The following is a 22,346-nucleotide window of genomic DNA, read 5'->3' as shown; positions in this document are numbered from 1 at the left end:
CCTTTACTGCCGGAGCAGAAAAGCACTTCACAAATACCCGATGAGCCACAGAAATTTGTTTCTTCAGGGCACGCTGGTGCTTGATTTTTGGCAGCAAGAAGTCAAATCATATTACAGCGCACACCTGCAGGACCGGCACAACAATAAGTCAGGTGGGATTGTAACACACCGGGGGTGTAAAAAGTTGAATTGAAGCTCAGAAGCTGGTGAGCCCACTATCAAGGAGTTCAGGAAAGGTACTATTGGGGACAAGTCTCCAGGACGTGTGGGAGCTATAAAGCCGGAAAGGCGAGCTCTAACGAGTGGTCGTGCAATGAGGTGATTGGCTAGTTGCTGACAAACATGATGTTTGTCAACTTTTTGCAGCAGAGGCTAGGTAGTAAAAAGGAAGGAGCCGAGCCTTGACCTCATGCCGTGGGGAGTGGGCTTCAGCCTTAGCGACCCTGCACCATCTCTCCAGCTTCTCCCTTTCGCCCCCAATGGTAGGGCGACAAAGGCCCGCCTTTTTGAGCTGTACATATTTTGCTGTACATATTTATTTCATTAGGTCATGCCAAATGTAAAGTTAACATTTATCGGGCTAAAGTGATAGAAGTACAGGATTGAACAAATGTTATAAAAAGCTCCTGCACCTTCTGATGCATAATTATGTGAACTGTTGTGCCGTAGTCAAGATGACGCTGCCGTTGCCAGCGATAAAATATCATCATCAGTCTGTCACGACATAATGCGTTTGTTTATGTTGTGCGCTAATGTGAACTGAGCAGCTGATTCGCTTCAAGCTCGGGGTAGCCTTTTCTCGTCTCCAAGAATGTGATATCGTGTCTGGGCGCTATTTTGCCTTTAACTTTGAGAAACAAGACCGTGCCTTAGCCGTCGGTATGCAGCATTTGCCTCTATTTTGGAGGCGATCAGTTTGCATGGGGAGAGCTGCGCGCTGTTGAAATTTTGATGCCAAACCGGCTGAGTTCAACGGTTGACTGGTTCAGCTTTCACAGTCCAAGAAAAAGAAACCTCTGAGCTTCGAGCTTTCTGCCAGAACTGACCAACCTTGGCAGTGTTTAATTACCATTGTGTTGACTTGAGCAAGCGAGTGGGCCGCGTTCGAAAGGTTCATTCCTACTGGTAACTTATGGTCCTCGTATTCTTGCTCTGTCGATCATAACTTTTTTCTACCTTGCAATTTCAGTGGCTTCATTAAAAGTGCAGTGTGTGGACTGTTTGGCACAAAGGCACTTCATTAAAAGCTCAATGTCTTAACGCTTTTGACGATTGCTTGCTCCAGTTGATACTTTGTGCGGTGTCCCGAACGATGCCGTACGTCTCTCCCAGCCCGATCAGGTATAATTCTAACACGAGTGGCACCACGAATTTGTTCCAATTATGCAGTATCTAAATTAGTGGGAGTCCGACTGACAGGAGCAAAGCATGATCGAGTTCGAATTAACTAGATTCCAGTGCAGTTTATCATTCAGTTAAGTTGGGTGCAGCTCTGTTGGCGTTTGTTTCAGGTGCGTCCATCGAGCCATGCCTGCGCCGCTCAAGACAGACGCATCGCTCGAGGCACTGCCCACGGAAATCCTCTTCAAGATCTTTTCCTCGCTGGACGCGCCATTCATAATTGAGGTGGTCTCAAAGCTGTGCACACGCTTCGCAGACCTGTTGGGCGATGACAGTTTCTGGAAGGCGAAGCTTGCCGCTACGTGGCCCAAGCCTTACCCCGTGCCCGTGGGTAAGCCACACGAAAACTCGCAAAACTTGCAGCAATCAGTCGGTGCTGATTGCTGTTACAATAGCAAAATAGAAGATTCCAACAAGGAAGACTCTTGATGGGCTGGCTTTCAACATAATTATTTTGAGGCCTTGTCAAGTGTATGTGTGCACTGTTAAAGCTCATGCGCAACATGCTTCCAGCAATTTCACTGCACTCAAATCACCGCCCAAAAAGAGTAGAAAAAAAATTTCCCATGTCCATCCCGTCAACAGGTTTAAAGCATGAATAGTTTTCCTCTGTTGCAACTGCACTCGTTGCAGAGTCCGGAGTGCACTGGGTGCTGCTGTTGGGTCTTCTATTGGTGCACAGATCAGTGCTGCTGTCATTGACACTGGTCCGAGTGGGCAGGGAAACTGCCCTGAACAGGCAGTGGTCTGTAGTGCAATCCCCAGACTAGGATGAATTTTCTGCGAAGTTTGAAAAGGGCATATAAGAGGAGGAGGCACACTTCAATGATTGCAAAAGATGTTTGCTTGCTTGTCAACATGGCAGGCTACTCCAGATGGGGGTGAAAAACTGATGAAATTGAACACGTTCACACGAAACACTTTTCTTTGTAGCCATATGGCTGCACTTATGTGGATGCAAATACTCAACTGCTGCCTTATTTACTCCACCTTATGAATTCCCCCAAACAACTCTCAATGCATTATGCCTTTTGAAAAAGCATTGATGATTGTCATTAATTGCCATTGCTTCCAGAACTTTGCATGCTAATTGGTTACTGTTCTTGGCTAAGAAGCTGGATTTATGAAGCATGGTTGTACATGCGCAGTGCCTGCTCCCCCACAAAGTTGCCTTTTACGAGCACTTAGTATTCCGTCATGCAGTTGCTGAAATATCTAAACGTCTTTACCGAGGGCCTTTAAAGGTACCTAAAAAAATGTGGTTGGAATTTTCAATTTAGCAGCCGGCGCTGCATGTTTATGAGGGCAGAACCTTCTCTTCACATTTGCAGAGTACATCAAGCAAGGCACTTGACCAGACTTGACCACTAGAACTGTGTAGATTTTGATAGGCCCTTTTTACAGCAGCCGCTCCTCACAAAATGCGGGCACAGATTTGGCTTGAGGCCTGCACCCCCTACAAGAAACCATGGATCGGGTTTACTGAAAGTTTAGTAATCACATATTGAGCCAAGAGAGATTTTTCAGCCACTTTGTAGGCTAAGTGGCTAGTGGAAAATGTTTTAATGTGCAATAATCAGAGGTCTCGTTCAAAACAAAACCTGGCGTCTGTCGATGTCACAAAAATGAAGGTGGCCCACTTGCCACGGTTACCCGCCGCGGTGGCTCAGTGGTTAGGGTGCTCGACTACTGATCCGGAGTTCCCGGGTTCGAACCCGACCGCGGCGGCTGCGTTTTTATGGAGGAAAAACGCTAAGGCGCACGTGTGCTGTGGGATGTCAGTGCACTTAAAGATCCCCAGGTGGTCGAAATTATCCCGGAGCCCTACTATTAGGAGCCCTCCACTACGGCACCTCTTTCTTCCTTTCTTCTTTCACTCCCTCCTTTCCCCTTTCAGGTGTCCAAGATATATGAGACAGATACTGCGCCATTTCCTTTCCCCAAAAAACCAATTATTATTATTATTATTATTATTATTATTATTATTATTATTGCCACGGGGTCAGGTGGAAATGAAATTAAAATAAGTTTAGCGCAATTGCCACCCACCTACCGTGGTACTGCACATCAGCTCATTGGCTCAGAGATAGACAGCTCCCAAATAACTATCTGTGCAAAAATGAGCCTTATAGGAGCTTGGAGAGACCAATCTGGGTCTAGCAAGCCCCACCACTGGCTGTGTTTGAAACATCCACCTGCCGGGGCAGTGGCACATCGATTAGCAGCTGCACCAGCAGTGGTATGAGGACTCCCCACGATCTATGAGTCTATGAAAGAGAAGGCATACTTGCATTGGAGGGATCTCTAATGCTATCGCATTGTACTCTTAAGGGTAGGTTAAACGACATCCAAGTTTTAGTGCAAGAGCACCAATCTGGAGGTTCAGAGCCTAACAAAATCATCTAGCGCTTGCCCGAGAACAATCTGGATCGCAAAAATTCCACCAATGGCAGCACCTACCATTCCAGGGCAATGGCTCAGGAAGAGCAACCTGGATCGCACAAATTCACCCGGTGGCAGCACCTGTCATCTCAGGGCAGTGGCACACCGCTTAACTGCTGCACCACTGCACCAGGAGTGGCATGAGGATTCCCAGGGATCTGTGACTGCTGTGTAGAGAAAGACCAGTTCTGCATATATGGATACACCGTGCTTTCGCACTGTATACGAATGTTGTAAACATTCTCTCTAATTTTTTTCTTCCCTTTGTCCGGAGTACTTATGTGTTCCTATTTTGTGTGTTTTCATGTCTTCCATATCAGCGGAAGACTTTGACTGGAAAGAAGCATGCATTGAAAGGGAGCGCCAGTTTAACCAATGGACCAATTGGGAGGACGAGATGAGGTCTGTCCATATCAGAGATGCACACTTTGGGAGCATACATGCACTCTTGCTGATGAACGTACGTATGTCGCCTGCGGAGCAGCTTGTACTGGCTTTAATGCTTGAAGTTAGCTGTCTAAGAGTAAGGTTTAGTGTCTCTACACATAACCTGGAAAGTGCTGGCAAATATCGGCTATCACAAGTGCCTCGAAATGTTACGCGTGGTAGCTGAGGCTGAACAGCACAAAATAATGCTGCAGATCTGGGGCACATGTCAACCTAACCTCAATCTTGTGCCAGTCAAAGTTCAAATAAAGAAAACAAAATAGCAATTTCCTAAACTTGGCTGCCGCAATTACTCAGTGGCTTTGGCATTTGGTTGCGGTCTTCAATGTGGCTGCTGTGGCTGTTTTTCAATGGAGGCGAAATATAAAAATGCCTGTTTGAAAACCCCAGGTGGTCTAAATTAATTCAAAACCCTCCACTTTGATGTCCCTCATAGCCGACGCAACACATCGGGACGTATAACTCCACACGCCAACCAACCAACATCTCAGCTTGTTCCTTCCAGTGCTTTACCGAATTACAAAGCATGATGGTGCATCTCTTGAACAGTTAACATTTCTTTGTAGGAGTGTGTGGGCTTCGTGTGTGCTTGCTGTAACAGTGTGAAAAGTGCAGTTCTCGAGGCTTGCCTGTTTATATATGCGCACCATTCCTATAGCCAACCCCTAGAAGATTTACTATGAATGTCAAGCATCCTGTACAACCGTACCATGATAGTGATGCCCATGATAATCATGGGGCATGCTGCCGCTTTCCCAGTATACTAAGTCCTGTTTTTTCTGGGCAGTTTTTCTGACACAATGCAAGGTGTAGGCATTTTTTGACGTATTTATTTAAAAGCAGTGGCTGCAATGCCAACAATTCAGGTATTAGCTGCTTTTGTATGATACTCTGTGAGACCAACTCAAGAAACTGTTTCTTGATTGGCACACCTCACTTCGAAACTTACTTAGCAGCCTTGAGCACTTTTTACATTCATTGTGGTGCACCTGGTGTGTGCAATGACTAGAAGACCATACCATCGTTCTCTGCTGCTCTTTGGCACTTGTCAGGCAACGAGGGCATTTATAATCAATACCTGACTAGTGCTCAGGCAAAAGTGACTTACGTTTTTGTCGCTTTCACGAAAGAAAAAGAAAGTAGTCACTCCTGTGAAGGCGCCTCCTGTGATCAGTGGCTGGCTTTCATAATTTGTGCCGTACCTGTAGCTGTAACTAGTATTTTAATTGAAGGTGTTAGGCTAAGAATAGCCACTGCTCTAGCTCACGTGGGTCTTCTAAGCTAGGTGTCAAGTTCAATGCTATATGGTTTCACCACCTTTCTTCACTCATCATTTTAACATGTGCTGCTCTTTAACCGTGTGCCAATCAGAGTTCATATAAACAAAACAAAGTGGTATTTTCGTCAGCCTTACCATTTCTATCATTCACCCCATCAGGGACAGACCTCGGCTTTAAACTCTTACGAGTTCTTCCTTGCACGTTGAATGTTGATAAATGCTGTTTTACCGAATCAGCATTGCTAAGATCTCAAACCAAATGTTAGTGACATCGTCCAAAGTTGATGGCATGCCACAGCTAGCTGATCTCCTCTTGGGTCCTTCCACACTGCTTACTGCAAGAAAAGAAGTGTGATAGCAGTCATCAGTAAATATATATTGTTTCCGTGGTGTTACTGTAAGGTGACTAGCTTTAAGCCTGTGAATCTGGGTCCTACACCTGGAAGTTTCTTCAGGTACTGTAAGATCTAGCTGGTTACAAGCTACAACTCATATTTCAAATATTACTTTGATAAACTAACCTGTGTTATATTGAAAAAAGTTTTCGAGTGTTTGAAAGTTGAAAATTTTTTTGGAAATTTGAAGTTGAAATTCACATTTGACAAAATTTTTTTTCTTAAATATTCAAAAAGTTAAAACTTTAAATTTATTTAAGAATTATTTTTTTTTACGCGTTACCTTGAAGAAGCAATGCTGGAAGGCTCATTGGGCCATATTGAAAAAAAAAATCTTGAAAGCTGAAAGTTTGAAAGTATTCTTGGAAATGCAAGATGTGTTTTTCAAGAACATTATTTCTTTGTTTTTTTCAGGGTGGCTCCACCTGTGTGACTGGATCTCGAGATCGTTCACTCAAGATCTGGAGTTTTGGGGACCAAGACATAGCAGCAGAAGAAGGAGGTCGCCTTCTTCATTCAGTTTATGAAGCGCATGAAGTGAGTAGACACACATGTGAAGCAGAGGCTACTTGAGAGTTCCTCTTCACGCATGTATTAATTAATCATTCTCTTTTTGAGCCGCCATGGTGGCTCGGTGGTTATGGTGCTCGGCTGCTGACCACAAAGACGTGGGTTCAGTCCTGACTATGGCAGTTGCATTTCGATGAACGCGAAATGCTAGAGGCCTGTGTATTGCGAGATGTCACTGCATGTTAAGGAACCCCAGGTGGTCCAAATTAACCAGAACCCTCCACTGTGGCGTCCCTCAGAGCCCGAGTTGCTTTTGGGATGTTAAACCCCAGAAGACCTAAACCTAGACCATTCTCTTTTTGTTACTCTAGGCATGGATCTGGGTGTTATGTACCATGGGAAACACACTGATGTCCAGCTCGTTTGATGCTACACTCAAGTTGTGGGACATTGAAAGTGGACTTCGAGAGCTCAGGAGCTTCACGTGAGTTTGAGGTGTTCTACATTTAGTGCCTTATTCGAAGTTGTGTAGTTTTCTAGCTGCACAGAAACCTTTTCATGTCATATAGGTGTAATTCAGAGGAAAAATATATATTAGATAACTTTCTGGAGATACAACAGTGAAATTTTGTGAGAGTAGTCATAAGATTATTGCTCATATGCTCAAAATATTTCTTCTAAATACTTCAAGTAATAAAAAAAATCTTTGCTGAAAGTCAAGTCTCTTCTTAAAAGGGCATCACATGAGGACAGTGTCGAAGAGGCTGATGGTAACCTGTACAGCAGCTCTGCTGATACCACTGCATCTTGCAGTCGTTAATCCGTTGCCCCCAGCAGGAGATGGTGCACAGTTGAGGTAGCTATCTCCCAGGTGCAGCACCAGTAGGGAACCAGTAGGGAAGGTGAGACTGGAAGCTGCTGTCGATAACCAAATGACAAAAAGCACATGCAGTGCCTGCATCAGACAAGAATGACAATTGGGAGCTATGCTTCACGAGCAGCTCTCACACTCACTCAGTGAGGCATTTACAAAGCATGAATGTTTGGAAAGAAAGAAGCAAGGAAAGCTTCTTTTACAGCGATAGCCGTTAATGGCATCAGTACCCAGGTTCATGACGTTGGCGTAGACTTCCACACAGCTAAAGAGTGCAAGGGTGATGGGAGAGAGAGGTGGTGGGGAGTAGGACAGAGGTTAAGCTGTGCTATGTGTTCGGTGTTGCTTCCTTGAGTTGACAATGTTTTCAGTGCACACATAGCATTGTTTAATGGCCATCGTTGTGTTCTTGCATTATGCAGCATACCACAAAATTTTGTCAAATTTCTGCCTGAAATTAGGTCTCTGCTGGCGGCTCTCACTGTTGCTGCACTATTGCAGCCTGGTCAAGCAAGTGCTCGCAATGAGCCAGTCTGATGGAGAGATGATCCTTGGCTGCCTAGGCGGATTATTCTACCGCTATGACCCGCGGGAGCCTGGAGAACCCTCCCCGTGCTTTACCACTCGGCGGGGGGATGCAGTCGTCTGCATGGCCGCTGATGATCGCCTGGTTTTGGCTGGCACCGTTGCTTCAAGGTTGTACACAATCGACCGACGTCGCTGGAGAAGCATGGAGAATTTGGGCATGGTGAGCCAAGTTGTTTATCATCAGTGTTTATTATTGATGTTTGATTTGATCTTTGGTGCATTTTAAACTGGAAATGAAGAGGAAAAAAGAGTGGGCCTGCGCAGAATATGTAATCAAGTCGACTGAGAATGGACGATCTATTAGGCCTTGGGTCTTGGGTGTCTGAGAGTGCTTTTTGGGTTTCCTACCACCTAATTTCATGCATGCTTCAACCACCCACCTTTCCTTTTATCCACTTCATATTAGACTAATACTGCTGTAATTGCTCATAGCAAACTGCATCACCATGCAGCTAATAATTATTAGTGAGTTTGACCATTTTCGTGAGGAGTTGTGCGTCTATGCGCTTTTTTTTTTTTTGCACATATCTTAGGCAAGAGGGGATGGAAGTCGAGGCATATAGTGTTCTTCGGCACCTTGAGAAAACTTTTTGTGTTCCCTGAGGCTAAGATGTGGAGGCAGCTGAAAGTTGTGTAGCGACAAAAAAATTTGGGAGTTTGCTGGGCTCGTATGGGACAGACAGACATGATCCAGCCAGTGCTTTGCACCGCTGGTTGTGACGTTGTTCTTCATTATTACTTTTTGTGCATTTCGTTTGCAATTGGTGCGGCTTCTGTTTGCAGTGCTAAGTGCAGCCCTGTTTGGTGTGATTTTTGTTGCATAGCATGTTCAGTGCATCTAGTAGTTTCCTACTTTACTTCCTCCCCTCTTCCCTCCTTTCTGGAGCAGGTAAGCATTGTATCCCTTCTGGTGACACTTGCTGATCTTAGCACCCTGTATGGTGTGTGATGTCAGCATACATTAAAGAACTCCAGGTGCCCTGAATTAATCCGGAGCCCTCCACTGCAGCGTTCCTGTGTTGTTTCAATATGTTAAACCCACAATTTACAATTTAACAATTTTATTTGCACCCTCTTACTTTTCATTTCCTTGTTTCTGTCTGTGTTTCAAAACTTAACGCTAATAATTGATGATATACATACCATGGAATTCTTTCTGTACCTGAGGCTGAAGTTCAGGCCAGCCTTATATGTTAGCGGTGAGAGGAACCACAGTTCAGTTCTATAATAAGATATCCTTGTGAACCTGCCTCATTTGAGTGGTCCTGAATTGTTTAATGCACTGCCACAGGTGGTGCGAACATTGGGCTGATCAGCTTGTAGAGTTTTGAATCATGAAGTCTGTTGTCCACCTGGTAATTAAAGAGCAAGAACCGGTTGTAGTTGGATAAGCATGGCTTAGCGCACTGCACAACTTCCAGAAAAGTTGGTACATGAGGAAGGGCGATTGGATGGACTGTGCAAACTAACAGTTGTTCACTGATTCAGGAGACCTATCTTGTAGGGAAAAAAGATATGCACAGTACTTTTTAAAAAAAAATGGAGAGCATTACTTGTCACTGAAAATTTTTTTGTTTGCCTCATCTTTTTAGTTTGAGGATGCAGCTTTAGTTCAAATAGCAGCGAATTGCTCCACAAGAGTGGACGCGTTTAAGGCCCCTGGCTCCCTGCGATTCCGTGAAAAGTCTCGGGTTTTAGCATTTCTCGCGGAATTGTGTGTTTGTGGATGTCACCGGGAATAATAGACTGATGGAAGTGTGATGAATTTAATTGTGTGACTATTCTTGAAACATAGGATATGGTAACGAACAAAGTTCTGCTGGCGCCTGGAGGTGCTTGCTCCCACATCCGCTCATTAAAGCTAGCGCATCAAGGGCTGTGATTCTGGCAGGCAGCAGCACGCCCACAGGCTCTTGTGGCATGTCATGAAACTGGTGCCTCTCTAAAGCAAAAATATCACGTGAGTTTTTCTTTTTCTTGAATCATCTGCGTCAGACAGTACCTCATATTGTATTTCGAACCAAACTTCTGCGCAAAGGGCTGCGTGCATTAACGCGTGGGAGGCTTACCACGGAATATTGCAGATTCTTTGTTCTCACTTCGCAGAATTTAAAATTTTCCACCGCAAAAAAAGTTAGGGGCCTTAGGCATATGCAATTATAGTTTGCATTTTTTTTTTCTGCATCTGGCAAAAACCATTGTCAAATTTCTGTTTTTCACACAGTCATTCAAAGAGGACTACCCGACTGCTCTATCCTTTGATTCCCGGCAGCTGTGGATGGGCACACGGAGTGGCAGTGTCCGTGTCGTTGACATGACAACAACTCCATTCAAGCTCCTTGAGGTATGTCTGAGATGTTGTAGGCAGTGCCCAAAATTGTTGTCTTTGTCCCAGTCTGTTTTTGCCTTTTCTGGTCTATTCAGGCCTTTTTTTGAAACTGCAGCATAAATGCATTAAAAATGCGCTCACAACGAACATAACATTATTCTTACGAATCATTATTGGCAGGCAAAATGAATCTAAGGCTCTGATTAGAGGAAATGCATCATGTGAGCTTTGAAGAATAATTTATAACATTTCTTCATAAGACCTTGGTTTCACTTCTGCCAATGCTGCTTATCTTTCTTGTTCGGCTTATTTCTGCTAGTTTCTGATCATGAACATAGTTGCTCTACAGTTCAAAAGCAGATAAATAAAAGAATTGCCTGGTGCTTAAGCTTTGCTACATAACCCTTTGCGCAGCAGCGAGACACTTAAATGTGTCCCACGTGATTCAAGTGCTGGAAAATGGAAGAAACGATGCACCAACTTACATATTTTTGCTTGCGGAATACTGCCAAAATGTAAAAAAAAAAATGGCAGTGGCTTAGCTCGGCTATGCCAGGATATACATAGCGAAAGCTAAGGCATAGCTTGGTTAGCCTTGGTTAATCTTGATTGCAAGTCCAGGTTACTCTGGTTGTCTTGCTAATTGTTGTCACAAGGTTTGTCACGCGGTTGGTCATGTGACCAGTCACGTGGTTGGTCACGTGATGCGGTGCGACCACGGTGGGAATGCGAGCACCGCGAAACTACGAGTTCATGGCCAATGTAGCTTTCGCTACAAATTCGTTCACTGTGTCTTTATATTTTTTGATAGGCCTTCTTGGTGTGCTTTGTTTTTACAATTGGGTGTACAGCTCTACGAGACCCATCTTGGCTTGGGGGAAAAAAATTAAGCTTTTCACCTTTTGAGTAAAGTGGCGTGTTACGCCAACTATGCTGCCGCTGCCCACCACGATGCGGAACGCAGGAACGAGCACCTAAGAGCTGCGCTCTGAAATAGCACTTCAATATTTGAATCATTTTGTTACTGCTTCACTTCATGTTTATACTCAGTGTTGCTACCCCTAGCCTTATCCGTTGGACTGCATGCTTGCTACTCAATGATCACTAAAAATGGCGATGTGGCACTGGTGCATCTGTATAGCCATAGAAAATTCCGATGTGCATTGACTCAATGGGCATTGAGATTGCTTGTGTGGCAGGGGTAGTTGAATTAATTTTTGAATTAGTAACAATAACTGCTATTTTGATGTCCATCATGCTGACTTCTACCAGCAGATGGCACTAGTAGAATTGTGAGTGCCAGCGCCCTCTGACTTTGTCAGTGCTAACTGCTTGCAGTGAAATTCAGTCCCACACAACCATGCTGCAAAAGTAAATCATTTTTTTACAGAGTTTTAGGCATCCCATGGTTGTCAGCTTACCGTAAGTGTTGCTCATGGAAATCAGAAGCAGCATATAATGAGACCTAGTTCATGAAATTGGCGGGATCAAGGAAGCTTTAGGAAAAATAAATTTTAAATGTATAGTCAAATTTCAGGTTTCGTAGCAAGTAGGAAAACTCAAGGTTGTGGGAATGTCATGTAATAAACGTGCAAGCGTCTCCATCCATGTGGTGTCATAGTTTATTCACGAGAGAGAGCTGGCACTCGCTTAGACTGACTGTTGAGCAGCCGTTGTTCTTTTTCCTGGCACCAGACTGTGGACTTATCATCGCTACAAGAAGCAAGGCCAGGCAGAGTGACCGGCATCCGCCACACCTTGGGTAGTGTGCTGGTGTCGTTCGAACATGCCCCCATGGTAGTGTTGGAGCCAACTCTCAACCCTGATGTGATCTTCAAGGGTCCCGAGCGGCAGTATGTGACATGTGTAAGGACTCCAGTTACTCTTTTGCATTCGGTAAGCAGTGTACTGGACATTGGATGTCATGGTTCTCGGTCATCTACAGCAGCAGCTGTATATGGCACATTCGGTGAAATCATGGCGTTGTCCATGTGCCCTGCACCTCAACACCCCATGTGGACACCCCCCATCCCACTTAGGCACCCCCACTTCCCATGACTGATTGCTGCACCAGACTGTTTTAACACTGTCAGCAAAAGGGATTCACTGCAGCCTACCTGTGGTGCTAATGCGACTGTAGCAGCATTAAACGCAACAGACATTCTGCAATTGCGCACCCGGAGCTGCAACACTCTCCAACTGGCATCAACGTAGTGCTCCAATCCAGCTGTTGCTGAAATTCACATTACCACGAGGGTAACTGCCTGGTGAATCTTTTTGGCCTCGGGCAATCCCGGCAGCTTTCAGAAGGCACTGAGGAGCCCCACGTCTCGGCTTCCAGCCCTTTCTGCCAGGCATGCATGCAGAAAGAGCATGCAGTTACAGGGTCCTTCGAAAATTGTCTAAATTCGATTAATACATTCGAACCCACTTATAACGGCCGCAGCTATAACAAATGCTCGCTTGTTACGAACGAGGGCGGTGCTACCGTCAAAATATGCATTAGGGAAATGCGACTGCATCTCAGATACAACGAACAGCCATGGCAGCATAACTCTGGTTCAAGTACGAAGTGGCACCGTAAATTTGTCCCCGCAGTCGAAAAACCCTTGAATCCAGTAAGCGTATTCGGTAAGTGGTTTTGAGAACTTATATGCTGAAAAAAGAACATTCAGAATAAGGTTTTGACCTTACTTCATGTAGTTCTGAGCAGCAGTGTGCATATGCATTAAAAAATGATAAACACGACGCTTTCAACAAAGGCATCCACTCCTGAATCAGTTTCCTCTGAGTGCCTTGAGTACACTTTGAAAATTGCATCCACAGGCAATTCTGTGAGATGTCTGCATGTCACCTATGCTCCAATAAACTTCAGTTTCTTGTCTTTTACTCTAGATTAAAATAAAACTTCGTGAACTGTCCCAGATATGGTTGTGGAACCGACTGCAACAACAATCTACAAAGGTGTTTCGTGGTTGTAGATTGGTGCTTTAGACCCATTTCTGCCCTCGAGCAGAATTATTCAGTAAAGTGGTCGGAACTGAGAAGAATGGTGGTTAAAATTTATGTGTGCAGAGTTGAAGCATGTGCTTCGACAAGGCCCTACAAACTTTGTCTGCAGAGTTAAGGGGGAACGTAGAACTATGCAAATGGGGCACTGTGGAAAAAGGGATAGACTCTTATGAACATATCCAAATAGTACTGTTTTATGAAAAGCTCATAACGCCGCTTGTCTTCTGCCATTTTTCTCATGCAGTTCGACATTGAAGGTGGGACTTTGGCAGTGGCACACAGTGAAGACCTCCAGATCTGGCGGCCAAAGTGTGAGGCAGAGGGTGTGTGAACACTCAGGAACAAGCCTGTGTCGTGATAACAGAAATGTCAGACTTTGTTGTCACAGTAATGTGGCGTTACCGGTGAAGAATCTGCTGTGATATGGTCACTTGGAGCATATCTTAAACTGCAGCTAGGATCTTGAGTAAAAAAACGGTCTGCTCCACCATGTTTGGTGCAGTACTGCAAAATGGCTGTGTGATCTCAGCATCAATGAATTGGTTTGGTTTATGGCGGTTTAACGTTCCAAAGCGACTCGGGCTATGAGGGACGTCAGTGAACTGGTTTAAATATAAAAACAATATATGATTTGGTATCTTGAGCAGCTGCTTACCTTTACTTTCAGTCTAGCCATTGCACAGTTCAGTGAAGATATTTGTCTTCAAGCCGTTTTGTAGGACCATTTGCTCATAAAAAGTATTCAGGAGAATGAAAATTGTGTTCCTGCATGAGGTGAGGACCAAAGAAGAGTAGCTAGTACTGCTGAAGCATTTAATTTAACTGTCTCTTATTGCAATGCAAAGTTGTGCCTTCTATCTCTGGCCGTATCATTTAGAACAATGTTGTTTTGTAATATTTGCATGCTGTATTATTTGCTCGGTGAGAATGATGACTACAGATATTCTCTTGCCGTGTTCAACTCGTGTTATCAGTGTGAGTATATATTTTATACTTGAATTATGTGTATATATTACCTGTTGACAGTACCATGTGCGCATGGCCTGTTCTTGATTAAGAGTGCGCACAAGTCACTTTATTGCTAGCATATTTATAACAGGTGTTTTCATTAATGTTTAACCCACGTCATTTACGGCAAATGTGTAATTTATATTTATGGTTAGTTTTTGTTGACACTGCTCTATTTTGATGTCCTGTGCCTGATGATCAAAGCATGCAACTTGTTTTAATGCTTTTATACAATAAAACTGTTGCTGTGACTTATTTCGGACAAGGCTTAGGAAAAAAACACAGAATTTAAAACTGAGCACTGAATCTGTGTTTTAACAACAATAGGTGTTCTACTAGAAAACCTGTGGTTTTATAACGTTGTGGGCCAGATTTTGTCCTGCTAACCTATATTTCTGCTGTTTGTTTCGGTTTTGAACTGTAGTAGTCGATGACTGCTATAGACTTCATGCAGGAGTGCCTTCCTGTTGTGAATTTATCTCTGCACAAAGAAAGTCTGCAAAGGATATTTTCGATATTCTGTCAGAAACTGTAGCGGGTGCTGTCGCTTCGTAGTCACTGTGAAACGGTGGATTGCCAGAGCGCAGTTCAGTACCGAAGATGAAAAACATCACGAGAGGCCTGTGGATGTGACCTCTTTGGAAAATGTGGACGCAGTTCACAAAATGGTTTTCAAACCAGAGGGATATCAGCTAACTACATAGCAGAGAGCCTACACATTCCACCAGAGCGCGTAAGTTACAACAAACTGATGTTCTAGGCATAATGAAGGTTTCAGCAAAGTGGACCCCCCAAATGTTGGAATGTTGACCAGAAGCATAAATTCATAGCGACTTCTCAGGCCATTCTTTGGCGCTTTTAGGCAGATGAAGCGTTTTGTGGATAGGCTCCTTACAAAGGATGAAACAAGGTTCTGTTCTGTTTGATCTCGAAACCAAATGGCAGTCGAAGGAGTGGAATGACCTGGGTTCACTGCGACCAAAAAAATTCCGAGTACAAAGATTGCCCGAAAGGTGACGGCATCTGTGTTTCAAGACAGAAATGAAGTTTTGTTTGTGGATTATCCTGGAGTGGGTGCCACGATCACAGAAGCCTATTATACTGCCCTGTTCCACAAAGTCGGGCTGGAAGAGCTCGCCAAGAACTGTCGGGGAGAGCTGTCAAATGGAGTGCCGTTTTTGCATGGCAGTGCCCAAGCATAGAAGCTTCCATAACCATCCAGAAAGTGGCCAGTATCAAATTTCAGATAGTAAAACATCTACCTCATCTACTCGATTTAGCTCCCAGGGACTATAACTGTTTCTCGACACACATTTTTGTGCCAGTGAAGATGACATGGCTGCTGGTTTGATGCACTATTTTCCTGAAGGACCTAAAGAAGTTGCAGGGCAGATGTAAAAAGTGCCTTCACGTTGAGAATATGTTGAATATCTCGCAAGTTTCATTCCTGTACCGTTAATTTTTCTCCGTAAAGCCTACGACTAGTCAGCATCCCCTCATATTGAAGAGGATGCTCTTCTTAACTGGTGTGGTCCACAAACAGCTGAAAACTCTTGTATCTTGAAGAACAGCAGGTAAGGAAACAAAAGTGGCGATGACAGTACGTATCAAGGCCAGATACATAAGAGGTGCACACTTCACTTCCAAAACTTTGGCTACACCTTGACTCCACAAGATTAGTGCAATTGCTACAGGGACAAGCCTGATCAACTGAGCTTGCAAAATAATGGAATGCATCATCCCCAATACCACGTCTTTGAATTAGTACGAGATCAAAAATTGCATCCGCCAAGCTGTTGCTGAATGCGACCAGTTAAGTGAACCTGCTCTTGCGCTGGCACTTCCATTGCTCTTCGACGTTTGTTTGACAACCGTGGCTTCCAAGAGCAGGCCAGGACCCGCTGCCTTCTTCGCATGGAATTCTAAGAGAAGTGGATTAAGGGACGATCAAGCGTGTTTATTATACAGACAGAGAGCAGCTGCAACACTACAGCACAATTGCTTGATCTAGCACAGCATTGGCATCGTAATCGTGCTATTTCGTAGCCCAAGTGAACAGGAGCACCTAGCGCAGTCAGCCGCTATTAAGCCTCGCCTCACACCCTCATGGGCAACAGGTTATAGGAACATCCTTTATGAAGATGGCCGGCAGCGGAGTCGGTGAGTCAATTTCAAATAAGCCAGTAGCAGCTGCAGAGCAACCTACGGTGTTTCCTGCTTGCCGGGGCTGCCTTCTCCGCCAGTTAGCCCCTTCAGGGGTGCTGGGCTGGGGAGAAAGGGCGAGTGCTTCGAAACAAAAGCACGAAAACATACCTCTCCCACTGCCCGCTCTCCCCGCCAGTGGGAGAGGTAGACACGCCAGCCTAGTGGATGCCACAACTACAGCTAACTAATTTATGGCGAGAGCTTTTACGCGGTGTTTCAGTTACTGCGATGTCTGTCCACTCACTTTCACACTTGGCAGTTCAGTCTGTGATGGGACCTAACTGCCGGCATGGGTGAGCTCTTTAAAATTGCACATTTAGTGTGATCGGTTATGCAGCAAGAGATCAACTTTTTGTGTTCGGAGGAAGATTTTCTCGTTCCCAGATTGAATCCAGCAAGAATATTTAATCTGAATGTGATGCATAGGTCACCAGGTCGGGACCCTATGTCCCAAGACATTGAGAAGGTTCCACCTGCATTTTCTGCTTTCCCAGATTTCACAGTCGAGGTGTCCACCCAGCCTAACAGTCGCTGCACCTTTTCTTGTTTCATAATCTCTCCGTCGTCGGCAAGTAAAATAAAATCTTGCAAATGAATGAAGCTTTATTACATGTACCTTGAAAAGGTGCAGTCGGGCCTTGTGTAAACTGCATACCCACACACAAAAAAAATGAAATCCGCACGAAACACTGCAAAAGAGTTTATTTTAAGAGTAGAAATGCAGTAAGAAAAACAAGCTTCATGACGGCAATAACGGTGCTTTCTTTGGATTAGAGATGAAAATGATTTTGTGGTTGTACCTGAATGAAAGCTGTGAACTATTCATTGCAAGAATGAACGCTACAAATGTAGAAGTCTCAGAGTAATCACAAAAAATTAATTCATTTGGCCTGGCTTGGCTAAGCAATTGAAGGAAAAAAACTCACAAAAATTAGCTTGTAAAGGCAAAGTAAAGGTTTTACAATGAAGTATCTTCTGCACTATATATTTTGCCAACTCCATCCAACAGAGATAAGTGCTGGACTTATAACTTTATACTTTGTATATCATGTTGTTGCACAATACCCTGGCTGCCTACTTGCAAGCCACACAGCAGGCCTGAATAAATATTTGGCCAACACTAAAATGCTCTGGCATGCTTATAATAGGATATTTGATGCTATATTGGCAGGCAGTTCCCATAGCAATGTATGTGTATGACACCGAACAGAACTTTAAACCATAATAGTCTTAAAATAGTTCATCACTTCGCTTAAAATACATAAAAAAGTTCACATGTAGCTTTTCTTGTGAAAGTTTATATCAAAAATTATTTTGGGTACTTGGAGAGGTTGTCAAAAATTTTTTGAACATAACAAGAAACCCGTGATAGGTTGCAGGAAAGAAAAGTGTAGCAAACAAAAAAGATGTACAATGTTTACCTGAGCACACATATAACAGTTAAAAGCCATATGGTACTACTTCCAACAGTGGCAAACGGGACAAGTGTAACAACAGAATCAGCGCCCGTCCTTGTCGCCTCGTCTCTGTCCTCGTCTGTTCAGCGCTGCTTTTCCAGAAAACCATGTACCAACACGCCCAACTCGCCGCATTAACAGACTCCTAGAAAGATGGAGGCGCATCATTAGATCTAACAGCACCACTGGCAGCTTCTAAGGCAAGGCTTGCGACAAGAAGGGGCAAATGCTTATGCTGCATTTGCCCAATCGACGAAGGCTCTTGGCCCCTGGGTCTGGATGTCACCACGTCCATTGGCAGTGATCACAGTGCCATCTCTCTTGACAACAATAAGGGTGGGAATACCGCTGACGCCATACTTGGTCTTCAGCTCCCTTTAATTTACAAAAAGGGAAAAGGAGGGGGGCAAAAAGAATAAAAATTAAGAAATCGAGACAATCTGCAAACCTGTCATGGACCGCACGGCATTGATGTCTATGGCAAAAAAGAGTGAGTCGGCCTCGTCACCGAGTACAAATGCAAGCGCTAAAAATTACTGGTTAAACTATGCTACGGCTCAGAGAAAAAATTCTGCGAGAGCCACTGCTGTGGCTGTGTGATCAAGACCTGACGACGGAGCAAGAACAATTAAGCAGCCACAGCAACATCACCCGCATGCCAACACCACAGCAGGGTCCCTGCATTTTCTCCCCCTCCGTCTCCTTCTCTCCCCTTCCTTCCCTCTTGGACAAGGAGAGAATGACTACAATGGGCTTCAGCTACACAATGGCTCAGGGGGCTCAGAGACTCCCGATAACCTTTGCTGTAAAATGTTTCACAGTGGGCAGCTTGGCACCATTTTTGACAGATAATTTGACAAAAATTTGGAGGTGTAGAGAGCACATGTAGTGCTTTTCATTTTTCTTGTTTGATCTTCATTCTTCCATTCTGATCTCTATTTTTTGTTTTTCACCGTAATGGATAAATTTGAACTTGACCAAATATCAGCTTTACCACGTCACTCTAGCACGAGCCATGTTCGAAATTAAACCACAATTAAAATACGAAGACAGGTGACATAAATCTTTGCCAGAGCTTTCAAGAATGATGCCTCACAACAAATGCCTCCTTACTCAGTAGCACTGCAGTACTCTGTTCTATATGATGCTGTACCATGCTTTTGTCTATCTTGCAGAAATGAGGCTATCACGTACACCTGTAGCTGTTGCTAAGATGCCACAATGCAATAGCAATAGTTTTGTTGGCAACATTACCCAGATTGACAACAATAAGTAACATCATAAACCATGCCAGTAATGCTGAAGCTTTTCTTACATCTAGTACTTTTTATTTTTTCATTAAGGACAGCAGCATGAGTGAGGACAAATTTATCAAGGATTGAAATGCCGTTAAGAGGTGAACTATCATTTCACGAATCATATTTACAGATAGCAGTAGCGGACACAAGTAGCGGACACATGAACTGTTTATCAAGCAGACCAGTGACAACTGCTGAAGCGTTCACGCACATTGGAACTCAAAAGAACACCATTCCAGGGCGAGTGACTGTGCTTAAAACACCATTGCATACTCACTGCTGGAAAGGGTCCCCAAACTTGACAGCATACCAGTCACCGTGGCTCTCCTTCATGTAAGACAGCATGTCGCTGTTGGCACGGTCTGAGGAGACAAAGATGACCTCGACAGATGCCGCACTCTCGTCCTTCATCTCCTTGTAGGCCTCAGCCAGCACAGGCGTAAACATGCGGCATGGCGGGCACCAGTGTGCCGAGAAGTACAGTGCCACCACCTTAGTGCTTCCAAGGGCCTCCTCGGCTAGGCATTCGCTGCCGTCCTTGCGTACCAGCATCTTGCCCTTGAACATGTCCATGTTGCTCTCCTAGGGAAATTTTGTTTCAATGTTAACATTAACCAGCACATATAAGAGACAGCGAGAATAAAACTGTAATGATTAGGGTGCCTTGATGTACATGCACTGCACAGCCACTGAGTGTGGGGACAACTATGTCATTTTGTCCCTAAATGCAATTTCATGTTGCTACAGTACAGTTGGAGGTGGCAGCATTCCCTGAATGTGGATCAAGGCAAGTTTAAAACATAGCTAGATATCACATGGCAGATAAGCTGCAACAATATTTTAGCAATTTTTTTACAGCTTGGAAAATTTGCTGACAATGGCAGCATATGTATCTTAATACCAGGAAACTGTTTCATTTTGCCACTACTAGCAGATAAAGTAACTGCTCATGAGCAATTTGGGGCAGTTTGGAGACCCGAAACGTTTGACTTCCTCCAACATACTTAACTACCCGCAGCCAATCGTGGAACATGGGTTTGAGTTCTAATTATGGCATCTGTTGCGAAAAAAAAATAATAAAAGCAAATGACACCCAAAAAAGTGCGTACTGTACGTGTCGGAAAAACGAACTTATTCTTGCAGCTCGGTACTATATGTGACTACGGAAGTCGTGGAACATACGCGCTGGTGTAACTGCTGAAGGTTTAAAAAATTAAAAAATCAACGATAATTCGTCACGACCAGACAGTTTTGACGAGGTGCGTCTGGCATGCGCATGCCCGTCGCGAAGGCCACATACGGAACCTGAGGAGAGGAAGCTGACGTCACGAATACCTGCCGCCGCTGCTTGCCGCGAAGTGGTGAAATGTCACTCCGCACCATCGGCGCCAAAAAGAGGAACTTCCTCCTACACGCTCGTTCGATATGGAAGCAAGGCGGGCGACCGCAGAAATTTTCCACATCGTCTGAAATATCCTGGCCAGCTCACACCAACGGACAACTGCCCTGTTCAGTCCGAAGACATTACATTTGCAACCCAAATATATGCAAGGCGCGGAATGCCGCTACAATTCATTTACATGGTCTTTATGTTCTCGCGCTACGCTGGAAAGAAAAACAGCTGCAAACGAAAGAATGCAAAAATCACAGCAGTGTTCAGGTATGGCTAGATCTAAATTAATATAAAACAACGATGAGTAAACTGGTAAGGAAATTTTAAGCTGCGCAACTCGCTCGGTTTTAGTACTTTCGTTTCGTTTTTACCAATCGTTTCTGCCGCTGTAACGTGATCTACTTTAAGGCCGTAAATAACAAAATGAGCGCACAGTAATTTGCTACGTGAACGAGACTTGATCCGCATAATCGGCGGGCGTTCGCTCAGAATGCGCCAGCGGGTTAATCGAAATTCGCATCTGTGGCACAATGATAAACCCGCATTTGCGGCATAACCAAAACACACATTTTTAGAGCAATTCATTTCCTCGCAGGCCGCTGCTTCAAAAGCAACGGAGGAAGGTACAGTCTTAGGTATAACACCAGCAAGGTCCCAAACGTTAAACTTCTATTCCAGACTAGTAAATACGCTGAATACTTCAGGGGTCAGGACAATAATGCTGTTTTTAGTTAACTGCCATTTCGAAAGTACAACACGAGTTAGAGGCACGATGCCGTTCATAGCATGTTCGGATCTCGGGCAGGTGAATGCAACTTACGATACAGGGAGCAGAGAACTACCACAGCAGCCTATCGATACTACGGTAGACCTTGTCAGTCCGTAAGCAATCGCTCACTAAACCGACACGGAATGAGGGCGATGAGGTAGGGTGTCTAGTGAGGGCGTGTACTAGACGAGAATCCAGGGCTGCGTTCCAATACTCCCAAGTAGACGGCTACTTAGACGTCTAGCCGGACAGCCGCCATCTTGGGACGCGTTCCATTTCTCGGCGAAGCAGTCTCATAAGACTGCTTCGCCGAAGTCCACATCGATGCAGGCTAACTTGCTGTCTAAAGATGGCGGAGCTGATGTACGCGGATGAGCGAGTCGGGCTCTTGCGGGCGTCGGACTGTACACGGAGTATAGGAAAGGAAAAACGTGAGTCATTACATTATGTTATTTGGTACGCAAACTAGTGGCTAATTAATCTTTGTAGACGTGCGATTCCTAGCAGTGAATCACGCAGGAGAAAATCGTGCAGTTGAGAGTTTTGCTACAGCAGCGGACGCTGTAGGCCTGTTTACGTGATCCGGCATCTGACGCATCTGACGATGCCGGATCTTAATTAGCACCTTGATTTTAGAGAATACTCGTCGCTGTCGTTGGTTTCCTCGACGGGCGTTAAGACGGCTGGCGTGACGGTTAACAAATGTGTTCTCCTGTTGCTGTATTAGTTGCATCAACTCTTTCGCGTGCATTCTTTTTTATCTTTACACTCTCAGAACAAATACACCGGCATGTTGCGAATTGATTTTAGTCTTTGCAGGATTAAAGATCGCTGCTGTATTTAGGTCTCTCGCTGTCTCCGAGTGCCACGTACGGCAGACAGCAGGTTTAATGTCTCGTATGTGTTTTCCTGTTGCAGTGTATATTAGCCGTATCGCAT

At 44.5% G+C, this 22,346-nt stretch overlaps 2 protein-coding genes across 3 annotated transcripts; one reads left to right on the top strand and one right to left on the bottom strand.

Annotated features, from left to right (window-relative positions):
* The first annotated feature begins 731 nt into the window (after positions 1–731).
* Positions 732–14,540, top strand: LOC144110099 (F-box/WD repeat-containing protein 9-like). Of its 2 annotated transcripts, none has more exons than XM_077642914.1 (9): positions 732–879; positions 1,512–1,732; positions 4,164–4,303; positions 6,379–6,501; positions 6,846–6,958; positions 7,850–8,096; positions 10,161–10,280; positions 11,961–12,131; positions 13,522–14,540. In XM_077642914.1, the coding sequence occupies exons 2-9, from the start codon at positions 1,528–1,530 to the stop codon at positions 13,606–13,608; spliced, it is 1,206 nt and encodes a 401-aa protein (XP_077499040.1). In that variant the 5' UTR covers positions 732–879; positions 1,512–1,527; the 3' UTR covers positions 13,609–14,540. The 2 variants fall into 2 exon arrangements, with proteins under 2 accessions (XP_077499040.1, XP_077499041.1); XM_077642915.1 differs by having other exon boundaries at positions 765–788.
* A 2,634-nt stretch (positions 14,541–17,174) lies between these two features.
* LOC144110100 (nucleoredoxin-like protein 2) lies at positions 17,175–21,598 on the bottom strand. Its single transcript, XM_077642916.1, has 3 exons — positions 21,459–21,598; positions 19,523–19,827; positions 17,175–18,322 (listed from the first exon to the last, which is right to left on the bottom strand). The coding sequence occupies exons 2-3, from the start codon at positions 19,816–19,818 to the stop codon at positions 18,178–18,180; spliced, it is 441 nt and encodes a 146-aa protein (XP_077499042.1). The 5' UTR covers positions 19,819–19,827; positions 21,459–21,598; the 3' UTR covers positions 17,175–18,177.
* Between the last annotated feature and the right edge of the window lie 748 nt (positions 21,599–22,346).

Source organism: Amblyomma americanum, chromosome 11 (assembly GCF_052857255.1).
Source record: "Amblyomma americanum isolate KBUSLIRL-KWMA chromosome 11, ASM5285725v1, whole genome shotgun sequence".
In the NCBI taxonomy this organism is placed as follows: domain Eukaryota; kingdom Metazoa; phylum Arthropoda; class Arachnida; order Ixodida; family Ixodidae; genus Amblyomma; species Amblyomma americanum.
Note: the sequence above shows the minus strand (reverse complement) of the source record. Positions and strands in the feature narration are given on the sequence as shown.